This window comes from Neltuma alba, unplaced genomic scaffold, assembly GCF_004799145.2.
Source record: "Neltuma alba isolate B1F8T4 unplaced genomic scaffold, ASM479914v2 tig00004532_pilon, whole genome shotgun sequence".
NCBI lineage: Eukaryota > Viridiplantae > Streptophyta > Magnoliopsida > Fabales > Fabaceae > Neltuma > Neltuma alba.
This window is the reverse complement of record NW_021633751.1, coordinates 338421-366277: the sequence shown is the minus strand read 5'-3', so window position 1 is coordinate 366277 and position 27857 is coordinate 338421. Positions and strand designations below refer to the sequence as shown.

At 33.8% G+C, this 27857-nt stretch overlaps 1 protein-coding gene across 1 annotated transcript in view; it reads left to right on the top strand.

Moving 5' to 3' along the window:
* Window positions 1-4478: 4478 nt before the first annotated feature.
* The window catches only part of LOC114745115 (uncharacterized), a 41289-nt gene continuing 17910 nt past the window's right edge, over window positions 4479-27857 (top strand). The window contains exon 1 of the mRNA XM_028933256.1: window positions 4479-5073. Coding sequence (XP_028789089.1) covers window positions 4479-5073 — 595 coding nt within the window. The remainder of the gene's footprint in view (window positions 5074-27857) is intronic.

Below are 27857 nucleotides of genomic sequence, written 5' to 3'. Positions count from 1 at the left end.
CTGCTCTAACTAAAATGAAATACTCCTCCGGTCCTTAATATAAGACCTATTTAACTATTTTGATTAAATTAAGGAAATTAGTTAAGTTAGGTAATAATCATAAATATGACATGTTTTCCAAAATACCCTCAATTAAAACTTCTTTAAAAAATTGAAATTTCAAAAAAAATTTTAAATTATTTTATTAAAAATATAAAATGGTAGAATTGATGCATTTGTGAAATTAATAAGTACTCACTTTATAAAATATATAGGTGTACTATTAATAAGTTATAAGTATTATTGTGGTATTTAATTATTTAATAGGGGCAATTTAGGAAAGAATTGGTAAATATGAGAAATAGGTTATATATTTAGAACCAAAATCAACCTTCTAATTAGATTCTATATTAAGGACCGGAGGTATATGTGTGTGTGTGTGTGTGTTTGCTGTTTATTATTAAAAAATATGAGTCACTTTTATATTAACCTTTTGAGGTTATTGTTTTGGTCTCGTCCGATTTTCATACATATTATAACTATATACTATATTATATATTTTCCCATCACATCATTTCAATTTAACCTCAAGAGTTTACATTTATTTGTCTTTTTAATACAATATATTGGTTAAAATTATACTCTTCTAATTCCATTTATAGGACATTTTTAGCATAATTCATATGAAACAAGAAAAATCTTAAACTATGTTAACTCTCATTTAAAATATATCACTATGATTCTATTATTTGTCACTTTTAAGAGTTTCTCACATATCAAGAAGAGTATTAAATAGACGAAATCTTGCACTTTTACCCTTATTAAAGAGATATATGGATATTGGGAAAAAAATGTGATGTAATACTAGTATATTTCCTCTTACCCATTCCCTCTCTCCTCACTTTTGCTATGATTAATAGGGACAGGATTGGAAATGAAGCATCAGAAAGGGTACAAGTGACAGATTAAAAGGACCAAAATTCCTCCTCACAAGTGACAAACAATAAGAACCAGGGTGGTTATAAATTTTAAACTTTATATTATGAATAAAAAAAATATTTTAGAAAGTGATTTATATTTTAGATCGGAGGAAGTAGAAACTAATTGATGAAGATTAAGAAAATTGATTAATTCTGTTATTAAATCGCCATTTTACCATCTAAAAAAATGTGTTTCACTATCCTTGAAATATTAAATGCAAGGGAGAAAGATGGTGGGAAAAATTGTGAGATCAATAAGGACGACATAAAGTCAGAATATTAAATAGATGGAGACATAACATTAAAGTCTTATATTTAAAATCAAAACAAATTCATTAATAAATTTGGGCTGAGGCCCGTATTCTTATCCGAAAAAGAAAAATCAAAGCAAATTCCTTGGGTATATTTTATATCTAGAAGCAAAAAGAACTGAGTAAAGGAGAGAAGGGAGTATAATACACGTAAATATATCAAACTAACTTCTTGCAACGAATGAGTAACACGTATACCTGTTGTCATTTTTTGTGTTGAAACTTGACATTATATATTGCTTACTTATTATATATGGAATTGTTTATAATTATGTTCCTTCTTTAATATCACATGATGATTTTCTCTGTGATATAATTTGTGCGGCAAAGTTGTCGGTTTTTTATGTTAATATCTTTGTTTCGTTTTTTTTTTTTCATACGAAAGGTTTTCTGTATTAATATTGATATAAGAGGATATGAAATATGATAATGTCGTGCATTACTTGTTATAAGAACATCTTGGATCATTACGGTTTAATATTTTTCTCAGCCCTCAATTTATTTTCAAGTGAAGTTAAATTAAATTACCTGTCCTGTTTTCAATTCATATTAAAGTAATATAAGTCTCTTGCTTGTTACGTACTTGGTAGGTCAAAAGATGGAGTGAAAAATAGAGCTACGGTGGTAGGTTATGGGCTAAATTGTTTTTTAATAAATATTTAACTTTTTGCAATCATATTAATGATAAAGTTGTAAATTTATATATTGATGTTTATAATCAAATTTAATTGTTTCACCTATCATATTAAAATGACAATAATCATTTTTGTTGACATAACTTAAATCAAGGATAAAACTTAGATCATGTTGCTCATGTCCATTAGTCAAATTTTTCATTCACATTTTTTATTTTTCTATTTTTTTGCCAACGAATTTTTGTTGCTAAAATGTGTATGTATACTTATAAATTAATCTATGAATTGTTGTAAATTTTTTTATAAATTCTTATAATGTAAACCAATATTTGTAAATTTTTATAAGGACACTTGTTGTTTTACAACTATTAGTTGTTAAAATGCATATGTGCGCTTGTAAATTCATTTATGAAATATGGACACTCGTTATTTTGTTATTGTATTTGTTAAAATGTGTATACATACTTGTAAGTTAACTTATGAACTTGACGTATGTAATGAATAGGTGTTAATTGATCTATGTCTTGTTTTTAAATAAAATGGTTTTAATAATATGCAAAAATCAGAACAAATCAGCTGAATTGGGGAAGCAGAGAAGTAGCTTTGTGACTAATACTGGACTACAAAACCATCTAAAGAGAATGAGGAAAGAAAAGGAGGGGGGGCTTGAAGAAGACAAAAGAAAATGGAAGGCATATGAAAAACAAATGGAAGAAGAAGAAGAAAAGAAAAGGTGAAAGCTCAAGGAAGAAGATGACCGTGATGGCTTTATTCTTTCCCTTCTTGCGCGTTTTTGCTGACGGGTTGTTGAAATTGAAATTTCATTGAATTTTCTTTTGGGATTTCACCGTCAGGTGGAAGAAAGATTAAGGAGGATGTAGGGTCTACTTCTTCTCTATATAATGCCTCTCTGCTTACCTCTCTTCTCCACACTCACCTCTGCTTCTTTAAGATTTGGTTTGGGCGAAGTTACAATCTCATTCTCCTATTTCTTTAATTTAGTAAGCCTCTGCTTCTTTGACATCATTAACTTCTTATTGGTTGTTGTTGGTTCACTTTTCTCCCCCACCTCCTCATTCACGCACTCTTCTTCAAGTTTTCCTTCTTTTGGGCGTCATTGTTATATTTTCTTTTTATGGGGTTCTTGTTTGGTCTGGTCTTCCATAACTATGACCTATAGTTCCCGTTGACATCATTTAAATTTAATTTGGCAAGGGCTTAAATTTGATAGTCATTGAAAGAATTCAGTTGACTGCTTTCATGAAAGTAGAGGCGTACGTACACAGTGAAAAGAAATAAGATCAGCAGTTTTGAATCTACCTTTCTTCTTTGATCGTTTGCTCTGTTCTTGAATTCTCGATTCCCTACAGTGTTACTGTATTAGTGTTAGACTGGAAGAGAAAAGTGATATATTCATTTCTTTATGCAGATCACATGTTCGACACAATGACTGCCGATAAAGAAAAGCTCAAGATACCATCCGTCTCAACGGCGCACGTCTGATTGCGGTAAAATTTATCTACTTTTCATTTTCTGTTTCATTCTCATATCTCTCACTTGTTTTTTTTTTCACATCGATTACCGGAGAATTGATTGCATTTTAACTTTAACTTGATTCTCAAATCACAGATTTTTTTTTTTTTTTTGGTTTTTTACACCGGTTGTACTAGTAACATTTTATACACTGGTTTTGCAACCAGTGTAAAAAAATTGAACTTTTAATACTGCCCATTTCTACACATGTCATCTTTCTAATATTAAATGCCTATTCTAACTAGTATAAAAGACTTTTTTTTCTAGGGGTATGACTTTTATTAAGGGAAAAAAAAATACTTTCTTTACAAAGGCGTACATGCATATAGCTAGACTAAGCTGCATTAGTTATGCTCATAAATAATATCTCTTTCTCAGAGCTTTTATAGAAATATGGAGGAAGCCAATTTGACGTACATGCATATATGGTTTACAAATAGTGTGTTTAGTTGAAATATTTAACTTATACTGAGTATGGTATTTTGACCTATGCAGCATTTATATATTTACTCATTTTGTTTGTTTGAAGGTCTTTTCTAAATGTGATTCAGTGATTGATTTTCTGTAATATCTTAGACCATCCCAAATTGATATATTTTTATTAATATAATAATAAAATTAATTTTTTAACATTTCATATAAGCATGAAGGTTCAATTCAACTCTCTAAGAAATATTATTAATATCTGTGAAGTAAACGTTATAAAAAAAATTAAATAACCTAAAAAGATGAATTGAACCAAATTAAATCAAATTCATCAGAATGCGAAATGAAATGAAAATTAAATATATTATCAAAAACATCCGTCAACAATACAATAATAAAATTATAAAATAAAAACCATGTCCCTCACCATCAATCCAAACTTGTCCCATGTTTCAACTTCTCTTTCCATGTAGGAATAACAGCATATTCAGTTGCCTGAAACCTCTTCTTCCGGCCAAGAATGGGAATTACTGGATAGTTGAGCAAAGCTTGCCTTATATATATAACAACCCTTTCAATTAATTTGTCCATTGAAGTCAATCGTGCCAGAGACAATGAGTTCGTTGGACGGCGAAGTCCAGGTCATAAATCTGGAGCAGAAATTGCGTAGTGATGCCATGAAAGGAAAGTGGTCAGAAGTATCTGCAACTTGCAAGCAAGAGAGGGCGCTTTGGATGGCCAAGATAACAGGGACGGGAGATACAGTTTTACACATGGCTGTGTGTTACGGGCAAACGAACGTGGTGGCAAACATGGTTGAATTCTTAGTTGAACAAGAAAACAGTCCCGCCCAAGATGATGTGGCGGTTACAGTGGATGAAAATGGTGAGGAAAGCTGGAACGTGAAAGCTGTTCTTGGCGCCGAAAATGATAGAAAGAACACTCCATTGCACCTTGCAGCAATAAGAGGAGATGTTAAAATGTGCAGGAAGATGGGTGACGGAGACCCCTCTTTAATTGCTCCTCGCAACATTGATGGCGAGACACCCCTTTTCTTAGCGGCTCTCAATGGCAACAAAGAAGCTTTTCTTTGGCTTCATTATCTGTATGTGGGAACCCATGATGTTTCTTCGACCGACTTTGATCAATGTATAAGGAACAACAACGATGATACCATTCTTCATTGTGCAATTGCAGAAGGGCATTCTGGTAAATCTAAATTAGCATCCATTCTTTCATTTATTGTTAATATACTTATGATGAAGTACTGCTAAGTGCAGACGTGGCAATCGAAATCGTTCACCTTTATAGAGATCATTTGAAAAAGATGATGAAGCGCAACAAGGAAAGGTTGTCTCCACTTCATCTCCTAGCAGCAAATCGTTCAGCTTTCAAAAGTACTGCCCTTCTTCAACTACCAAGCCTTGCTCGTCCAATTTATCGTAAGTTCTATGTCTGTGAAGGGAATGCAATGTGAACATGTGTGTGTCTATGATTTCATTCTTGGCTTTCTTCTAATGCATTTCGAGCTTCCTAGCTATATCAATGTTTGAAAGAATTCCCTCCTATCCTTAGCTTGTTACAAATATTTAATAATAATTTTACATAAGTTAAAGAAGTTAGTTTAAAAACATTATGTTTTTTTGGTAGAATATCAAAATTACCTTTTATAAAAGTCATTAGTTAAAGGATTTTAGTCAATTAGTTGAGAAATTTTTAATTAGTAAGGGATACCAGTTTGAAAAAATTAATACTTTAGACAAGACACATTATATTATGAAACATACTTGAGATTTTTATAATAAAATCCGGAGTACCGTTTTATAACGATGAATATTGTTTACGTTTCTTCTCTGTATGGCCTTATTTGAAAACTAGAAACGTTATGTTTCTCAAGAGTACAAATATGTAACACGCCACACAAATGAACTAGTTAGATATGCAAACATTTTTGGAAATAACTCATAAATACTTAATTAAATTTTATGAAGCTTCTTGCATTAAGGAACAAGCAAAATTTTCAGAATGTGTTCATATTAAAAATGGCTTGTTTGTTTGGAACCCTGAAGGGTTGTCGGTAGTTGGCGAGAAGAATGAGGCCACGTCGCTTGAAGAATTGGAAGCCAGCTGGCAAAGCAAATGTAAGTAGGCACTTTGTTTGATTGTGGCAAGATGGTAAATATGTCATCTAAAAGTGTATAATTATAATTGACTTTAGGGAGAATGACAAAAAAATAAGCTCAAAATTACTAAATCTCAAATAAAGTTTGCTAACAATATTTTATTCGGTGTTGACAATACTAAATTTGCAAATAACAACCAATTTTTGTTGATATTCTTTATTTAGCATTTACAGATTTTGAACTTTTTTTGGGTCATTTTTCCTTGACTGTAACTTGTGGATCGTTTCACTATTTGAGTTACATTTCCAATATATGAAAATTATGTTCACGATTTATATTTTCTTTAATTCGAGAAAAATTTTAGAGGGAGAATTATATTAATGTTAACAAATAGTGTTTGGGAATCGAGTAGGATTCCGTTCATTGATACGAGTGTAAGATTTTAAGACACTAACAAATTTTGTGACTTATAATATTTAATTTGCAGAAAATTATAAAGAAAAAATCATTTGGTACAAATATGTATAAAGTCAAATACGCCACACAAATGAACTAGTTAGATATGCAAACATTTTTTGGAAATAACCCGTAAATACTTAATTAAACTTTATGAAGTTTCTTAATATTAAGGAACAAACAAAATTTTCAGAATGTGTTCATATTAAAGATGGGGGAGTATTTATACTTTATATAGATATATATATATATATATATATATAATATGCAGATGAGAAGAAGAAATCTGCCACTTGGGTTGAAAGATTGAAAAGCAAAATCAGTAAGTACGCTTTACATGTTACTCCGTAGCTATTTTCTTTTGTCCACAACAAATGTGCATTTATTTTAATTCGAATTAGCTTAAACACCTTTCCTTGAACAATTTGAAACTATGATACTAGGAAGAGATGAAATATGGATAAAAAATTAATCATTTACTCCCTAAAATTTTGATTCAATGATAACTCAGTCTTCAAAAATTAATCATTTGTTTGGTTTAATACATTTCTCCCCATAATTTAGAAAATATAGAAGGTGCATCTATGATTGTGGCAAGCTGGTAAATATAATATGCCAGCTAAAGTATGTATGAAATGACACTCTTGCGTACTTATTAGTTCATCACTTTGTGCTTTTTTCCTGCCTTCTTCTATCAAGTGAGGTTTTTCCCTACGCACACCATCAAAAGATACAATAATGGATAAGAAATGAACGCCAAAGATCCTATTTTTATTTAATATTTTAGTTTTAATTTGAACTTGTTAAAGTTGTACATGCATGAATGTTTGTTTGTGCAATTTACATTTTTCTTTTATCTTATGGATCATCTCATTATTTGAGTTACATTTCCAGTATACGAAGATTTTATATATGTTCACTCTTTATATTTTTTTTTTAATTCGACAAAACTTTAGGGGGAGAGTTATATTACCTTTTTCTTGGCTTGAGAAAACCATACTACTGTTAAGGTGTTTGGGAATTGAGTGGGATACGGTTCATTGATTCGTATATAATAAGTCAAGACACTAACAAATTTTGCGACTTAACATTTAATTTGCAGATGAACAAAGCATTTTGGGAAAGTTTGTGGTGCGGATGTGCAATATTCTAATGCTGCCGATACGCCTCCTCGCTTTCCTCGCGTTGATATCCGCTGCTTTCCTTCTCATGTTATTCATGATGTTAACCTTTTCTGAAGCAGGTAGGGCGTGTCATGCAAGACGGTACTATCTATTACGATTTTGAGGAAAAAAGTCTAGAATCAACATATGTTATTTTAATTATATACAGTTATAAATTTCTTTTAAATGATAAATTTTTTAAAACATTTTTTCCCTTACTAACATACGGGTCTTGGATGGTCCGGTCTGGTTTATATACCCAGAATGAAGAGGGCACATGCATGGTGGCATCAAATAATGACCAAACTCACTATAAGAAATTGTAAAAGTAGCAGCGGAACCTTTCTAGCGGTTAAAGAAAACCGCTAGAAATTTCAGATATTTCTAGCGGTTCCTACAAAAACCGCTGCAAAATACAGACGGTTTGACCATTAAACGCACATTTCTAGCGGTTACCCCCTAACCGCTAGAAAATTAGAGCTAGAAAACTCCCCGGGCTTTGGCGGGAACTTGGCGCCAAATTTGTAGCGTTTACTTTCTAGCGGTTCAGGCTAATAAACCGCTAGACACTGAAAAATTCTAGCGGTTGATGCATGAAGCGCTAGAAATTTTTTTCATTCCCCGAGGAGTTTAGAAATTTCTAGCGGTTCGCGGCCGAACCGCTAGAAATCTCTAGCGGTTCGGCCGTGAACCGCTAGAAATTCCCAACGGTCATATGACCGTTGGGAATTTCTAGCGGTTAGGCACAAAACCGCTAGAAATTTCTAGCGGTTTTGTGCCTAACCGCTAGAAAGTTTCGGTCTATATATCCCCCCCCCACACTCTCACTTCTTCAATCGTTCTGGAAGCGAAGCTCTGCTGAATTTTCTTCACAAACATATTTGAGTTCTGATTCAGTTGCAGATCCTTATTTTCAGGTAAAAATAGTAATTTATTGATAAATAATTTTTATTTTATGTTTTATTTTATTAATTTTATTATGTTATAGCTTATAAATTAATTTTTTTTATTTCATTTATAAATAATTACTATTTGTTGTTATTAGGATGCCTCGTCGACATGGGAAAGACCCAGTTGATCCTGAGAGAGCTGGACCCAGTGAGGTTCATCATGATGCTGATGAGCCATTTCCCAGCATTCATGACTACGATTTGAGCGAGGAGGATATCCTCAGTTTTATGGAGCAGGATGGTATTGAGCGGACTGAGGAGGCTCATTTTACTGGGGATGAGCAACCCCATGCTGATGCTGCTGACGAGGAGGAGGAGGAGGAGGAGCAGCAGGATCAGGGGAATGAGTATCCCCAGGCTGCACAGCGTCCTGCTCCGAGACGTCAGGCTGGTTATGAGGTGGAATTTGTCGGTAAGTATTTATTTTAACTTTTTAAAGTTTTGATCAGTATTTAATTTATATAGAAATTATATTAATTTATTGATATATAATTTATTTCTTAATTAAATTTTGTAGACACTGAGGGGAACAGGTCCTATCGGAGGCTGACAGCCAGAGAGCTGTCTATGATGACAGGCGGACGAGTGGTTGTGCCGCTCAATGAGTTGGGCCAACCGACGAAGAAAGGTGGCCAGTTGTACAACAAGTACGTGCGCCTCCTTGGTCAGCAGTGGACGCTGTTCCCCATCTACGTGCAGGACTGGAAGAAGATCACCTCAGACAAGAAGCAGCAAGGCTGGGAAATAATGAAGGTAATATAAAATTGTTATTTATAATTTTTTTTAATTTAAATAAATGATTATATATTTTGTTTTCAAATAATTTAATTGTTTGATTATAATTTTTTATTTATTTAATTTGTTTGTTATTTATAATATTTTTAAAAGTAGTTAAATGAATATATATTTTTAATTTAAATTATTTAAAAGTAGTTAAATGAAAATAATTTGTTATTGATTTCATTAATTTATTACTTATAATAATTTTAAATTTAGTTGAGTAAAAATTTTTTTATTTAAATTACTTAATTGTTTAATTATTATTAAACTTTGATTAATTTATATTTTATTTATAATATTGTTAAATTAGTTAAAAACTAATTATTTGTTTTTAATTATTGAAATTGCTTAATTATTTGTTTATAATTTGTTATTTAGTTAATTTATTATTTTAATCATAGAGTAAATTTATTCTGGGGGAGGAGTTGAGGGCTGACACGATCAAGAGGCTGGGGATGGCATGGAAGAACAGGAGGGCCGACCTGTGGAGGGAGAAGAAAGGTGACGGGACGAGGCCCCTCCAGGAGATACTGGCAGATGTACCTGGTGGAGTCCCGGACCAAGACTGGTCTACTTACGTCTATTTTAGGATGACGGCTGACCAGATGGTATGATAATATTGTATTAATTATAATTTCTTTATTTTTTATCCGACTTGACTCATTTAATTTAATTTTTTTACATTTTGCTTCAGGCTCTTTCTAGGAGAAATGCTAGGAGCGTCAGGCATCAGACGATACGTCATAGGGCTGGATCCAGGAGCTTTGCGATCACTTATGACGAGATTGTGAGTACTTGAAATAAATTTATTAAATATGTAGATGTATTTAATTTGTAACTAATTATTTCTTTGATTTCATTTACAGATAGAAAAGACGCAGCAGGAGCGGGGATACACGCCCACTTATGGCGAGATGTGGCCGATGGTGTATAGACCCCGAGACGGGCGTGCGTCGGATGAGGTTGAGGAGATAGCGGTAAGTAATAAATTAAATATTAATATAATATCACAGTGTAGATATCATTATATTATAATTAACTTCTTTATATTAATTTTGGTAGGCACGGATGACTCAGGTCGATTCCGAGTTGCGTGAGTCTCAGGGGTCTGCCTTGGATCCCACCGCCTCACTTTTAGCGGGTCTTGGCCGGCCGCAGCACCCTGGTCGAGTTAGCGGGCTTGGACTTGGACCTACACCGACTAGGCTGCCCCGCTCAAGTGGCGCTGGCCCTTCATATACTGCTGGGAGCTCTCATGCGAGTGCGAAGCGGCCGGGTTCCTCATCTTCAGAGGAATTGCGAGAGGAGCTCAGACAAGAGTTCGAGGCCAGGATCGTGGAGCGTGATCGTCAGTTCCAGGAGCGTGATCGTCAGCTCCAGACGCAGCTTGACCAGCTCTTGGCAGCTGCTACGGCTCTGCGTCATGTGGTGGTCAGTATAGCTCCAAACATCTCGGTTCCTGACATCCCCGACCTACACATGCCACCAGTCCCGCCCCTACCCCGCCATCCGCCAGTCCAGTCCCAGCAGGTTGAGCGGCCTGCCCACCGTCAGCCGGAGGATTCAGCAGAGGATGATCCCGATGATGCTGCTTCTGCCCCCCACCCATGATTTGCTTTCATTGTATCGGATTTTATTAGAATCTTAATTTTACGGTTTTATATATTATTTAGATATTTATCTAAATTTTATATTTATTTGTTTCCTTTATTGATTTATTTCTATAATTTTATTTATGTCAAGTACTAATTAATATTGAAATATTTATTTATTTATTACAACATCAACATTACAATTTATTAAACACGTTAAACATATTAATTACTCGAAATAATTTATAATCATTTATTAATTTAATAAATATTTTTAAAACTGTAGAATTTTCTAGCGGTTCTGGTGAACCGCTAGAAAACTGAGAATTTTCTAGCGGTTCTGGTGAACCGCTAGAAAACTGAGAATTTTCTAGCGGTTCACGTGAACCGCTAGAAAATTCTAATTTCTAGCGGTTCACCAGAACCGCTAGAAAATTCTCAGTTTTCTAGCGGTTCACCAGAACCGCTAGAAAATTCTCAAATTTGACCGAATTTTCTAGCGGTTATAAAACCGCTAGAAAATTCAAAACAGATGGAGAGAAAATTCCCGTTAAACCGCTAGAAATTTCTATCGGTTTGTAACCGATATTTAGAATTTCTAGCGGTTAATAACCGCTGGAAATTGAAATTTTCCGTTAAAACCGCTACAAATTTGTAGCGGTTTTGTAACCGCTACAAAAAAATGACCGTTCCTCCACCCTCCTTTATAAGCTGAAGCACTTCAACTGAATTTCATTTTAACTTCTCTTTGAGCTCTGTGGCATATTTTCACGAAATTTGAGCATTATTAGTCATGGATAGGTCGTGGATCAACTTGCACCGGTCGACTCCGCAATACTTGGCTGGTCTAAACTATTTCTTGGATTTTGCTTTCGCCAATGCTGCCGTAAATGGTAAGATTCAGTGTCCCTGTCCTAAATGTAATTTCAAAAAGTGGCATCCCAAAGATATTGTTAGGGAACATTTAATCTTTAAGCCTTTTCCGCGAGAGTACGTATTTTGGCAACTACATGGGGAACGGCTAGATATGGGTGCTGAGTCAGTGCCAGTAGTTTCACGGATGGGAGTTCGAGTGGATGAGGCCGATGCCGTGAATGATGCTGTGCGTGATGCTTTTGGTGTTCACGAAAGCTCGAATCCCAACGAAGATGAAGTAGAGGGACCTCAACCGGAGTTTCTAAGAAACGAAACTGCTCGGGAATTTTTTGACCTCATGACCGAAGCTGACAAGCCTCTTTATTCTGGGTGTACAAAGTATTCGAAGTTGTCATTCTTGGTGAGGCTGTATCACATCAAATGCTTGTGCGGTATGACTGACAAGGCGATGTCTATGTTGCTGGAGTTACTGGGAGATGCTTTCCCCCAAGCTGAATTCCCTCCGTCTTTTTACGAAGCAAAAAAGATTATTAACAAGCTTGGCTTGAACTATAAGAAGATAGATGCATGCCCAAACGACTGTATGCTATACTGGGGAGATGATGCCAACAAAGAGATTTGTACGAGATGCAAGACGTCACGCTATAAGTCGGTACGAAAGGGCAAGAAGCAAAAGAAGAAACCGGCCAAAATTCTCAGGTACAAATTATTACAGCGTGTTACTTGTTCCGTCTCTAAAAATATTCGGTATTTTAAATTTTTAATATATTATTTTCTTAGATACTTTCCTTTGAAACCACGGTTGCAAAGAATGTATATGTCATCAAAAATGGCTCAGCACATGAGGTGGCACGCGACTGAGGAAAACCTAGATGGTAGGTTAAGGCACCCACGAGACTCGGAGGCGTGGAAAGCGTTTGATGCGAAATTTCCAGACTTTGCCAATGATCCTAGAAATGTACGTCTTGCATTGGCAACCGATGGTTTTAATCCCTTCGGAAACATGAGCACAAGTTACAGTATCTGGCCGGTGGTGTTAATTCCATACAATCTACCACCTTGGATGTGCATGAAGCAGAGCTCCTTTTTGCTTTCCATGATCATTCCTGGCAAGAAAGCACCAGGAAATGATATTGACGTATACCTGCAACCGTTGATACACGAATTGCTCGACCTATGGACGAATGGTGTTGAGGCATATGACTCACATGACAAGCAACTATTCAATCTCCGTGCAGCCTTGATGTGGACAATAAGTGATTTTCCCGGTTTGGGAACTTTGTCTGGCTGGAATGTGCATACTGGGTTGGCCTGTCCTGAGTGCAATTTTGATTCTGTGCCATGTCGCCTTCCACACAGTCGCAAGTGGTGCTTCATAGGACATCGACGGTTCCTTGATTCCAAGCACAGACTTAGATTGCAACGGATTCGCTTCGATGGGAAACAGGAGAAGAGAGATCCTCCTGTTACTTTGTCTGGTATGGATATTTTGCGGCAGTTAGAAGATGTTCATATCGAGTTTGGTAAGAGTGTGGATCCCGAACGATTGGGACGACGATCTCGTGGGACATCTGATACGCAACCTATGCAATGGCGGAAGAGAAGCATATTTTTCACTCTTCCTTATTGGGAATCTAATTTGCTACGACACAGTTTGGATGTTATGCACATTGAAAAAAATGTGTGCGATAATGTGCTATATACGTTGCTCAATGAAGCTGGAAAGTCCAAAGACCATCTCGCAGCTAGAAAAGATTTACGGGCCTGGGGAATTCGTGAAGAGGCTTGGCCTGATGAAAACGACAAGTTTCAGCCAGCTAAATTCACCTTGACAAAGCAGAACAAGGATATCTTCCTCTCGACGTTGAAGAACATAAAAGTACCAGATGGATATTCTAGCAACATCTCAAGGTGTATCGATCTGCAGGCTCGAAAGGTTACTGGGTTGAAAAGTCATGACTCTCATGTTCTTATGCAACAGTTACTTCCATTGGCCTTGAAAAACACACTTCCTTCTGATGTATCGGTGGTTTTGGTAGAATTATGTTCATTTTTCAAGAAGTTGTGTGCGAAGGTCTTGGTAGCGGAAGAGCTTGATCAGCTGCAAAATAAAATTATTCTTACACTTTGTCACTTGGAGATGATATTTCCTCCATCATTCTTTACTGTTATGGTTCACTTGACTGTCCACCTTGTTCGAGAAGCAAAGGTTGCTGGCCCAGTTCACTATCGATGGATGTACCCTATAGAGAGGTACTAGATTATCTTTTATTCCCGCCTCTTTAAATTTCACATTGTTCTTTCATTTACTCGTAATTATTAATGCAATTTTAACTTACAGGTACTTGGGAAAATTAAAATCATATGTTAGGAATAAGGCATGGCCTGAGGGGTCAATAGCAGAAGGTTATTCCGGAGATGAGGTCCTAACTTTCTGTTCGAGGTACTTTGATGACATGGAGACATCTTTTAACCGCCCGCGTCGCGTAGATGATTCTCCTCCCGGTCCTTCCACGTCAACTTTATTTCCTCCTGTTGGGAAACCAGTTGGAGGATATGAATTCTTCAGACTCACTCCTACAGAGAAACTCCAGGCACACAGACACGTTTTGATAAATTGCAGCCAAGTTGAACCCTTCATGCAGTAAGTATATATATCATATAAGCTCACTAGCTTTTACACTTTATATTTGTTTCTTATTGACTCTTCTAACAAATTACACTTTACTATAGTGAGTTTAGGAGTTATCTCAGGCGTCAGCTACGGGGCCGTGCGCGTTCTGCTGACATTGATAAAAGAGTCCACAAAGAGTTTCCCAGTTGGTTTACACGTCGAATACGTAATGTCAACAGCCCATACACAGATGAATTCAGAGCTCTTTCTCTCGGTCCGTTAGACCATGCACGGAGGTTTACCGCGTACAATGTCAACGGCTTCAAGTTCTGTACGGTTGCACGTGATCAGGGATTGCTCACACAAAACTCTGGAGTTTGCGGGACATTCGGAACGAGATGTTATGCTAGCAGTAGTGATGGCGATATGCGCTTTGGAGGCGTCACTTACTATGGAAAGCTAATTGACATTATTGAGTTGACTTACCAGCTTTTCACCGTGACACTGTTCAAATGCTCCTGGGCAAATACGACAACTTCACGGGGACTCGCTACTGACCATTTGGGCATCACCTCAGTCAATTTCTCAAGACTTATTCATACGGGGGCATCTGAAGATGATGAGCCATATATCCTTGCTTCTGAGGCACACCAAATTTACTATGTCGAGGACGAGAAACATAAAGACTGGAATATGGTCGTTCACCTCAAGCCACGGGATCTTTACGATATGGGTGATGGTGACATTATTTACGACAGTGAACCCTTCCAACCCTCGAATTTTGAAGACTTCTTTCCTCAAGGAGATGATAATTTGCCACTTATCAGGTACACGTCTTTTCTTAAATTATTTAAATAATTAACTACTAATTACTAATTTTTTCCAAATACAACATAAATTTAACAAATTTTTTTAAAATATGTCCTTTCAGGCCGGATGATGATGGAGAGTAGCAGCATCCAAAATAAATTATTTAACAAATTTTTCGTCCATAAATACATATGTATAAATTAAAATTCGTAAAATTTTTTTAAAAATAAAAAAATTTTCATTTGTAGCGGTTATTAACCGCTACAAATTTTTCCACGAAATTGTAATTTGTAGCGGTTATTAACCGCTACAAATTACAATTTCGTGAAAATTGTAATTTGTAGCGGTTAATAACCGCTACAAATTACAATATCGTGAAAAAATTTGTAGCGGTTATGAACCGCTACAAAATACATACCTGTAAATTAAAATTCGTTCAGATTTTAAAAATAAAAAATACTAACTTTCTAGCGGTTAATAACCGCTACATATGTAACCGCTACTAATTACTAGCGCTTTTATATACGCTAGAAAATGAATAACAGCTACAAAATGTTATAAAACGCTACAAAAACACCGCTACAAATGTGTCGCTGATCTCTATAAATACCATATCTTCTCTACATTCATTTACTCCATCTCTTTTCCTTCCTCTCCTATTCTTCTTCATAATTCTCTCTTTTTTTCTTACTATCTCATATTGTGATTTTTTTCTCTTTACTCTATGGTAAGTGAATTTTATTTTATAATTCATTGTATCTTTTATTTGTTTTTATTTAAAATTTACTAACATATTTATTTCTCCTTTCCTTTCAGATTTTTCTTCTCCACATTTGTCATGCCCTCCTCAACTGATTCAAATACTCATCAACTTAATACTATAGGTTCAATATTCCAAAATATATCATCTTCAATTCAACTATCTTATTAAATATTCAATTAAATTATCTTGTTAGATTAAATTCACTTCTTTTAACACATTCATAATTTAATTACATATTTTTTATTACAAAATTTGAATATATAAAATGTAACATATAACTAATTATACAAATTAACAAAAATTCTTCAAAATAATTTATTTAATGGTTTTTAAAATTATAATATGAAAAACCATAAATTTTTTTTTCTGGCACGGTAAACATTTCTAGCGGTTCAGAACCGCTAGAAATATTTCGTCAAATTTAAATTTCGCGCCAAACTTTCTAGCGGTTAAGAACCGCTAGAAAATTTTCCCGCCATTCTAAAAATTCAATTGGTGTGAAAATTTAATTTCCCAAAGATTTCTAGCGGTTCTATAACCGCTAGTAATTTTCGCGCGCTACTGAAATTATTTAATTCCCGTTTAGCAGGTTTCTAGCGGTTACAAAACCGCTAGAAATTTTTTCCGGGGAAACTTTTCTAGCGGTTATAAAACCGCTAGAAACGTTTCCCCGGAAAAAATTTCTAGCGGTTTTGTAACCGCTAGTAATGTGTCTCCTTCAGATAATTTCTAGCGGTTCGTAACCGCTAGAAATGTTCTATCGTTTTGACCATGATGTGTAGCGGTTGAGATAACCGCTAGAAATTTTTTCTAACACCTGTTTTTCTAGCGGTTTCGTTAACCGCTACAAATGTTATTTGTAGCGGTTAAAACCGCTAGAAATGTAACACCATAACCGCTAGAATTAACATATTTTTTTGTAGTGGTACTCCTTCAGCATGCCTCCGAAGAAGATATGTCACAAGTAATATCAAGAAACTCCTCAGAGCAGCTTTCAATTTCCCTGCAGACAAAAGAAGATAATGGTAAAATGATTCATGAAAATTCCTTGGTTAATTTATATATTTTGGTGCCAAAAAATCCTGCAATAATAAACTAATTTTGTGATTTAATTTGGACTGTGAATGGAATTGGTGGATAGAGTTGGAGTCAAAGACAACACCAGCATCTGGTACAATACCAATTGACACACCCCTAATGATTGCTACTAAGAATGGTGTGATAGAAATGATGGAGACAATTCTTGAATTATTTCCATCAACTATTACAGCTGTAAATGATGAAGGGAAAAACATACTTCTAATAGCTATAGAATATAGGCAGACAGATGCATACTAGTTTTTGTGCAAAAAGAAATGGCTAAGGGAAATTTTGTTCCGGCAAGTGGATAAAGAGGGAAACAACGCATGGCACGTGGCAACAAGTCTTGAGTTTAACCGTAATCAAGACATTGGGGAAGTAATCGACAAGGAAAACGAACTGATGCGCTGGCTTTTTGTGGGTATCTAATGGCTATATTTAAAGCATATCACTATTTCAAAGATTTATTTTATATTAAGATATATAGACATGGTAAGTTGATGTATGTATATATGGTGACGCAGTTAGTGGGGAAGTCATGCCCCCGTGATTTGTCGAGCAGACTCAATAAAAAAAAGGAGACTCCGCCAGACATGTTGAGAAAGAGTCAAGAGGAACCTATGAAAATCAAGCAAGAGTGGGCGGCTAGAACCTCAAAGGCGTGTTCTGTAGTGTCGATCCTTGTTGCATCGGTGGCCTTTGCCACACGTGCCGATATACCAGGTGGTTATGATGAGAAGGGCTATGCGATCCTTAGAAACAAGCCACAAGCATTCAAAATTTTTAAAGATTCTTCATTTGTGGCCCTCTTCTTCTCTCTCATTTCCACCGTCTGCTTTCTATCTATAATTGCTTCTCCATCTCGTCATTATTTTCACACTCGGAGATTCATTCCTTCCAGATTTTACTATGGTTTGTACTTCATGTTCGCCTCCATTGTTTGTTTGTGGATCTCTTTCTGTGCCGGTGATTTCTTCTTGCTCGATGACAACAGTCAAAAATTGCACAAGGCTCTTCCAACTTATATTCTGTTGTCATCGGGCTTCATTCTTATGGTTGTTTCACAGCTCCCCATTTTCCTTCGTCACAAGTTATTTGTGCTTTTTTGGAGCCCTCTCCCTGGAATAAAGCCCATTTCTCCCATTCAGCACCGAAGGACCAACATCTGAACCACCAAAATTAAGCCCACATGTCTTGTTTTATTCACCGCTTCCATTGTAAAAGCTTCTGTGTGATCTGATGTTTTTTTTTTTTTCTTTCCTATTTCTAACAATATATGTACGTGGGCATACTCTCGCTCCATCACATGCTGTAGTTTGAGTTTTATATCTTTTCAACCCCCCCTTATATTGCCTCCTCATTGATGGCTTTTGGGGTTCTCATAATGACCAGCTTATCTTATTTAAGTGTATGACTTGAACCTATTGAGTAATTTAATTAATTGGATCGATTAATTAAATACTTAGGATAAGTATCACTTGTAAATGTTAAATTGTTTAAGTACGAGTGGATTTAAGTTGATGTGGAAAGTTTCATACTGAATAACAATGGGCTTAATAAATAACATATATGAGCCACCAAGAAGAAAAAAAGAAAATAAAGTTGCGACGGATTGAAACTTATCGTTCAAACGAGACCCATCATCATCACCCTTTGTTTGTAGAACCTTGTCTGTGATTAATTTGATATTTTGACCATTTCACTTCAAAGTTCAAACGGCAGTATCTTTCACAAGAACTGAACGGCTTCAAAAAAATGACAAGTCATATGTGTTTTGTAATCACAGATTTCTTCAACAATTAAGAGAGCCCAAGAGCTATATTCCAGAACAAGAACTTAACAATTAGTAAAGGTCGTCCAGTTTGCAAAGTAATATATCTGTATCCTATTAATAATATAATGCATTATAAAACTGTTATAAGTGAGGACACAAGAATGCTCGTCAAAGTCATGTTTGGTATTTTCCCTTTATAAAGGACTTTTATAGCTTTAAAATAAGTCCAAGAGCATCTCATTAGGATGAGTGTGACCCAAGAAATGAATTTTCAAAGTTAAAGTGAAAGACCTGCATAAAAATGGAAAGAGAAACGGAGCAGTCTAACTGAAAAACTAAATTATATGAGATGGCACATGTGAAGCCCAGTTTCATATTTTTCCTATAAAGATGACTCCTTGAGTTTTGAAAGGAGACAACAATAATGAGCTCAATACTATATTTTTAATTAAGTATATGTTATGAATTTTAGAATTTAGCTTAAAATTCTGGAAAATACCATATGACTTGCTAGAATTAGTTTCAGTGCTTATCGAAACCATGAGCATCAGTAGTAAAATCTAAATTATTGGGATATAATTTTAATGAGCCAGATTTAAAATTTTCATCTAGTGCTTTCTAAATAATTTTTTTAAAAAAAAACTTACAGTTAAAAGATTACATTTATTTTGGATTTTGTACATATTAAAGGAAAAAACATTTAAAAACAAAAATATTAGATATTTAATTTCGGCCTTCTATATTAAATTTAAATGATTCTTGATGAGCATAATAGTGCTCATCAATGCAACAAACAGTGAAACTGGTTCTATGAATCGCTTCTGAGAACAACAAAAGAAAAGGCAGCAATCCCAAAGAAATAAAAATCTGCCATATAGAAAGCCCCACAAAGTGTGATCAATGAAACCCTTGAATCTAAATGGCCAAGGAGAAAGAAAGAAAGAGCGAGCCAACTAATAAACATTAATAACTGAGAGATATTAGAGAAACAAGGCAGAAAAGGATAATAGAGAACCAAAACCGGTAAAAATAATGAGAGAACAATGCAACTCTTGGGGCAAATTTTGAGAGCATCCCTCTCCGTATATATGAAAGGAAAAGGGGCGTGATGGATAGAGGAAAGGCATACAAGTAGAGCATAAATGGGTTTTAGCCCTCAAATTTTAATGGTTTCTGGACATTCCTATGGCCTCTATCATTACCTTACAAATAACTGCTCTTAGTCTGGAAATTCCTATGATCTAAATGGATTTTGAAGTCATCAAAATTCGATCTTAACTCGAATATAATGGTCATACTCAGCAGTTCCATGGAATCATTATGATGATCAATTTGATTTGAAGGCTAAGAAACAAGGCCACTCATGATGCCAGAAAAATAGAGCCAACTAGCATCCTTCTAGCATCCTTCAAGAGTTTAGAAGGTCCCCTTCACTTATCTCCTTAGCCTTCAATTCAGATAAAATAGGGAACCTCCCCCTGCGAGACAATCCGGATATACTTTGGGACTTATTCTTTCAGAAGAAGAAAGTGTCAGAGGAGACAATTTGCAGTACTTGGATCCTTCTTAATCCAGATTGTCTCATCCGATTCACTCGGAAGCATGCATACAAAAGCTATTCTCATTTCATACTCAAATGTATCAGAGCTTCCCTGTTTCTTGAACTTATTGGCGCTACTTTACTGCTGTGATGAGCCCTCCTCGTCTTACTATATATTTGATCATTTTGCCCAAAGCAAAAAAAAAAAAAAAAAGAGTAGCGAATAAATGGGGGATTTTGAGATTTGTCTATTAATGGGCCTCTCTCTCTCTCTCTCTCTCTCTCTCATTCCATCGTGGAGAGACAGAGAGAGAAGGAAGAATGGGTGGGTGAGATATTTGGTCTGCTCCTCTCGGGGCTCTCTATCATCGTGATTATTCCCATTCACAGATTCCACTCCATCAACAAACCCAGAACCATTCTTTCCTCCAGTTCTATCTGGAGCAATTCCTGCAATATTAGCCCATGTTGATTCGTATGTGCGCTTGCTGAGAGGAGCCAAAAGACGCAGAAACAGGAACAATCATAGTTAAGTTAATGGAATTTTTTAACACTCTTGTCTCTATTTGACAGTTTTAAAAACTCTACTTAATGGTTTTAAAGACCAGCAGAAACTCAAAGAACCCAATTAAAAAAAAAAAAAAGTGTAGAGACCTCATTGAAAATTAAGGTAGACTGTGAGGATCTCTAGATTAATTTTTCCTATAACTTTTTTTATGTAAATTAAGTTTCAAGCTAAAAATAACTGTGAAAGTCCACATAGAAATTTTAATATATATTGTTAATTTTTAGCTAAAATATATATTTGATCTTTTATTTTTACATAAAATTTTAATTTAGTTTCTTAAATTTATAAGGTGTATTTTCAGCCTTTTAATATTAATATCATTAGTGTAGAGTTAAAAGATGTTAATTAATGAGTTTCATGTTTGCAAAAATAAAAAATAGAATTCTAAAATTTTAATGATAAAAAATATAAAAAATAATTAAAATTTTTAATCTCACTTTTTAATTATTTTAACCTTTCAAGTGTCAAATGCTCTTAAGTGAAAGCTTCTAGGACAAATTTACACCTTAACTGTTAAAAAAAAAAAAAAAGCAAAACAATGTCGTTTTGTATCATTTGAGGGGGGGAAAAAGCAACAGTGCAACCTGCAAAAACCATTGGATCACACCGGTTCGATCACGCTCCCAATTCAATAGATGAACCAGACCGAGCCACTGATTGCTTCATCAGTTTTGGGTCTGAACTGACCAGTCTGATCTGATTTTTTTTTTTTTTCCTTTAGAAAGAGTAAAGACGGGGAGAAGAGGAAATTATGAAGCCTTAGATATTTAAATTTTTTTAAAAAAAAAAACATTACTGGAAATTACTAGGCTGCCACGTAGATTAAAATAATATGAGATGGAACATTTTTATTGGGCAGAACACAAATGAGATGATATTCTAGGAGCATTCAAGAATTTCTAGTGCTCCTCTAATCGTAATATTAAGTTTCCAATTTTAATATACACTATATCTCAATATTATAAAGTCTAGAAAATGGCAAAAAATAAATAAAAGGCAAAACAGTTTATTCATATGATTCTTTCTCACTACTCTTATTAAATATGGGTATATATAGAGAAAAAAAAATTCAATGCTCTTTGAAATTAGCAAGTGCCTTATTAAAAGGACCAAGAACATCAAGGTTATCAGGCTTGTAAGTTTAAACAAACTCGTGATACGGATATAAACTCGGATTGTAAACTCAAATTATAAACTGGTAAGAGTTTATTTTTATTAATAAATTGATATTAAAAGTATATAATTAAATAATTAAAATATAAAATAACAATCATTTCATTTAACTATATATTAAATTTAAGTAATTGAAGTTAAACCCGTTAATGTTCATATAATTTATCATATTCAACAAAGACATTTTTATAAAATTCATATATAAAATCACTAAATATAATCAAATCCAAAAAATTAGTATGAGTTTAAGAGTGAATTGACATGATTTTATAAGCTAAAAAAGTAAAAATGATAAATTCAGTAAATAAACTCATAAGTTCAACTAAATTTATAGCGAATACGAGTTTAACAGCAAACTAACACTATTTTATGAGCTAAAAACATAAAAATATAAAATTTGGAGAGTCAATGTGCAAGTAATTTCCTTACATAGATGAAAAGTATTTTGTAAATAAGATAAGAGAGAATGCATGTACCACTAAAGTCATTAATGTTCCAAATGACTCTGTTCGTGCATTTACAGAACACTCCCTCCCTTGACGTTGACGGCTCAGTCAACATCCTGAAACTTGCCACCTGTGGAGGTCTCATGCGAGACTCAAGAGAGGGAAATGGCTCGTAGGAAAGGAGGCTTTGAGCCTCCGACACCAGCAAAAATTTCGGCTCTGTTTTCGGGACTCCTCAGCTGTAAGCACTTGGAATTGCAGAAAATTGTGGCCTATAAGGACTCATTGGAAGCTTTCCAACTGGTAATGAAAGATAGAGGACATAACCGTCCTAAATTATCAATGATACCAGAGATCTACTCTATTTAGGGTGTGTTTGGGTTACATCCCAAACCATGGTTTGGGGAATAATCTACCCAAACACCCCCTCCAAAAACCAAAACCATGGTTTTGGAAAAAGCAAAATTTTTTTGCTTTTGGAGAAAAAAGGGAGAGTGTGAGGACCTATATGATATGTATCTTGTTATTTTTTTTATAAACATATTTTTTTATAAATATATTTAATCTTATATTTTATAAATATATATACACATTAATTATTTATTAATTATATTATCTTATGTATTATTAATTATGTTGGTAAAAAAACATATTATTAACAATTTTATTCCTTCAAATTAAAATATATCATAAAATCTATTTTTCTGTAATTATCATATTAACTTATGTCTTTTTTTTAGTAATTTGTATATATAAAAAGTGCTTCTGATAACAACTATCCAAACACTCTCACTTCTCAGAATCACTTTTTTACAAAATCTATTCTTCACAGAATCTATTTTCCTCAGAATCTATTCTCCAGAATCACTTTTTCAAACCACGGTTTGGTTTCATCCAAACACACCCTTAGACTGGCACTTGGAACTGCGGTATACACCCAGGGAATTTATCAGATGTGCAGATTATCAAGTTATTGTTTGGATAACTATTCAATTACAATAAAGAAAACTGAGTATGACTTCAACAGTTTGCCACTCGGGGGGATTTTAGACTAATGAAAATAAATAAATAAAAATCTATATTTATTTTAGAGTAGAGAGTGCACTTATATGTAGTTCATGGTTCATAAATCGCTAGACATATTTATTCTATAAATGAGGGTGTTTTAAAAAAATAAGTTGTATTTTATTTTTTTTACATATTTATTCTCTTTAATAAAATTTTTAATGATTTTCTTAATAAATAAGGGTGTTTTTAAAAAAAAATAACTAACTCTATCCATGCAAGTTTCTTTGTACTGATGAAAAAATTTTCTTAATGATTTTAATGTCCCTTCCACAAGATTATGAGTACTTCCTCTAAGTCTTATTTATAAGACATTTTATAACAACAGATTAAGAAATATGATTAAAATTAGTTAGTTGTCTTATTTTTATAAAATAATTATAACATCCCCGAATTATCCATAACTAAAGCTATTGATTTCTACTATTAAACCTTAAAATCAAACAAGCCACAAAAACAGCCTTTGCAATGTCTTTAACATAATCAAAGTCCCATATCCCAGCTAAAAAGAATAATTTTCACTGTAGCTAGTTAAACATTTTCTTAACCAAAAAAATCATTTTTATTAATACTAAAAAAAATAGGGACAGACACTAATAGCCAAAACCCAAAAGAAGCACAAAAAAAAAAAACCCAGAAATGCAACTTAACAGCACACCTCACGCCAAAAAAAAGTAAACAACAGACAAACAGAACAAAGCCCAGGCAACCCAGCTTGTCTAATGGTCCGTTTAGTATACGAGAAAAAGGAGAGAAGAAAAATTTTAACAAGTTTAATTAAAAAAAATAAAAAAAATAAGATTAAAAGTTTTTAATTAAATTTTCTTCCTCTTTTATTTTTCGTATTTTTTATCAAAATTTTATAATTTTATTTCTTTAATTTTTAAAATCAAATTTATTAAAAAATCTTATCCCCTTCTCTTCCCTCCAATTCGCTGGCAACAAAGATAGGGTCATCTTCCTTTCTGCGTTAGCTTCCAAAAAGTCAGCAACTTTTTTTGGGTAGATTTGCACTCTTCCATTCACAACCAGCTAACGTAGCTAGTTAAACTTGAGCTCAAAAGTTTTACATTATTTGTAAAGTTTCAAATTCTATAAAGGTTTAATTGGTTAAAAAGACTTTCACATGTTATTTAGGAAAAAGTGCACTTTTGATTATCTGATGGCCTTAGTTTGATTTAGATTTTATGAATCACACCATTTATTTCAAAAGACGACTTTGGCGCCAATCAATATTGTTACTTAAAAAAGTTAAATTTAATACTATATCAACATTTGTGAATATTTTGTTAACATTTAGAATTACTATGTCAATATTGTTAAGCGGTTGATGAAATTTTAAAATTCAGACCAATAGTTAAATTAAAAATAATATTATATTTTTATATAAATAATATCAATAAAAATAAGGCTAAAATATATATTTAGGTTTTTTATTTTATATAATTTTTATTTTGATCCTTAATTCTAAAAAAATATATTTTTAATTTTTTAATTCTAAAATTGTTAATTTTAAATAATAATTTTTTTATAATAATCAAAGTTATTTTGAAAATTGAATTTATTGTATTAACTTCACTGCTATTAACGTGGTATGTTATTCTTATCCTCACGTCGTGTCTTCTCAAATTTTCACTTCACTTTCCTGTCAGACTTTCTTTCACGTTGTTGCATTTGGAGTAAAATCTGATTGTTTCTACCTTCCACAGCGTACCACTCTTGTGCTTGATTAATATTTGTCATCCATAAGAATTTTTCGAAGAAGATTTAAATGAAATTTTTTATATTTATCTTTATTAAAAAAATTAAATATTAATATATATTTTTTTACAAATTTTTTTCTCGTATTTACTATAATTAATGTGAATAGAATTAAAAATAAAATATTAAAAAGATACAAGGGGTAAACATAAATGATCAAAATCACTCCTATCGGCAAGGAATAATGAGGACGTGTTTCGTTGACAACTCTGAGTTGCATAAGGAGCTCTCTTTTTTAACGTTTTCCAAGGCTACTGGGGAGTCATCCATTCCCTATATATTTATGTTTTATAATTTATATATAATCTAAGGGGGGGAAAAAAGGAGGAATCTACTGTTTCTTTATTGCGATGGTAATAAATATATTATTATTTTTATTATTCAATAGGATATTTTTAAATTTTTTTAGTAAAATATTTTTATAATTAAATATGAATATTTTTACAAATTTGATTTAAATTAATTTTTAAATAATTATCGATCTGACCTGGGTAAAATCATTAACAACAGTTTTATGAAAATTAATTATAACAAAATGTGAGAGATATGGATGGTTTGAATAGATTAATGGAATATAATATGGGTTGATATTCTAAAAAGCATGGCCAGTTGTGCGTTCTTGGAAGGTGTGTAAAGGCTTGTTTGAAATAATTTATAAGTAATTTTTTAATTGTGATTTACGTAATACAAGTTAAATATGTGAGAGAAGTTTTATTTCGACTTACATAAAATATACTTATAAGTGATTTCAATCGTGATGGTAAACAAAACCTAGAAAACGGGTAAATTATCCTTCCCTGAGCTGGATATTTTAATAAGAATAATAATAACCACCATTTGCTTCTCATCAGGAGGTTTGATTTTCTCTTATCACTTTCTTTCTCAATTTTGTCTTTTGAATTAAAATGACAAGAATTGATGGGTAGAGATTGTACATTCCATTTATAAAAAAAGCTTCGATGCTCTCATACCATAAGGGATATTAGTCTTCTTTCCCAAATTTAAAAAATTAAAGAATAAGCAAATTCATAGAGATATGTAATTAAAATACGCGAGTTCTCCTGGGGGCGCACGCACGTTTGAAAATGGGAAAGCTAATGCTACCTCGGAGTGTTAATATAAAAACTTGTTTGACTTTTATTTTAGTCTAAATGTAAGACCCCAATCCACTTTGTCTCTCATATTTATTTATTTTTTATCTAACGTAGTCTTTGTCATAATGGTAATTTTGACTAATAAACTTGATTAGCAAAAATATTTTAAAAAAGACAACACATATTTATTTCCAATAACTAAGTTAATAAGTTTTTTTAATTTACTCAGATTTATATTAGGGAGCGGGGATCGGGGTAGTGTATATTAATGGAAAAGCTCCAATGCACGCCACAGATTCTCTTTTAGCCAGTTTCTTTTGTGACCAGACTCTTTTTTTGTGAACGAAAGATGTACATTACTGGAAAAGGAATTATATACATGGGGGGAACATTACAGCAATATGAGGTAGAATAGGAGGCAGTGTGGGGTGTCGGTTGTCGAAGAATTTATGCAGAATGTCTCTGGTTTCCCTTCTCATCTCCCTGTGACTCTTTCCCTGTGAGCCTGTGGCTTTCTTCTCTCTTTCTGTGATTTCTGTTATTTTCTTAGAATCCTTGTGACTGGTCTTGAGGACCGTAACTGGTATTTCTCTCTTGCGATTGTACTGTGATGAATTTTGAACTATACGGTACCAGATTTGCATCCATATCTCTGTTCTATTTTTGTGTGCCTTTCTGACTATAATTTCAAGTAACATCACTGTTACATTGGTGCTTTCATTGCCTTCCGCTACCATGATAGATTCTTCTGTAAAGTCTACCACCACCGATTTTGATTATTTGGCTGCCACAACTGAACGATTCGTTGATTCCATGGAGCGCCGACTTTCTGCAGACATAGCTCGCTATGACCGCATAAACGCTACGATTGATTCCATTAACCGCAAGTTGGAATTACTACATAATAAAATCAATCGTATGTTATCCCCCACCTTCATGGATATGAGCTCTGTTTCCGCCATAGTTGATACCGACCGCACATCTGACATTGTGTATTCTCCAGCCACGATGGTTACAAGTTCGGCTTCTACCATCGATTCTCCTATTTTTGTCGGCTTGGATTCTTCTTTAGCGGAGGTTACAGTTGGGTGTTCGTTTGATGAGTGGTTGGAGTCCCATGTTCTGCGTTCTGATGCAGCACATTTGGCGAATTATTCACTGCTTACCGACTCCATGGCGAGTTCTGATCCTATAAATGGGCTTGATGCTTCAACTATTGTGGATTCTGACACCTTATCGATGACGATGAGCAAGACTGTTGTTGAAGATGATATTCTCGAAAAACACGATGCATCCCCACCTTGTGAAGCCGACTTGCAGTCGTTACACTGTGCTTTTGAAGTCATCCATGATTCACACATCGAT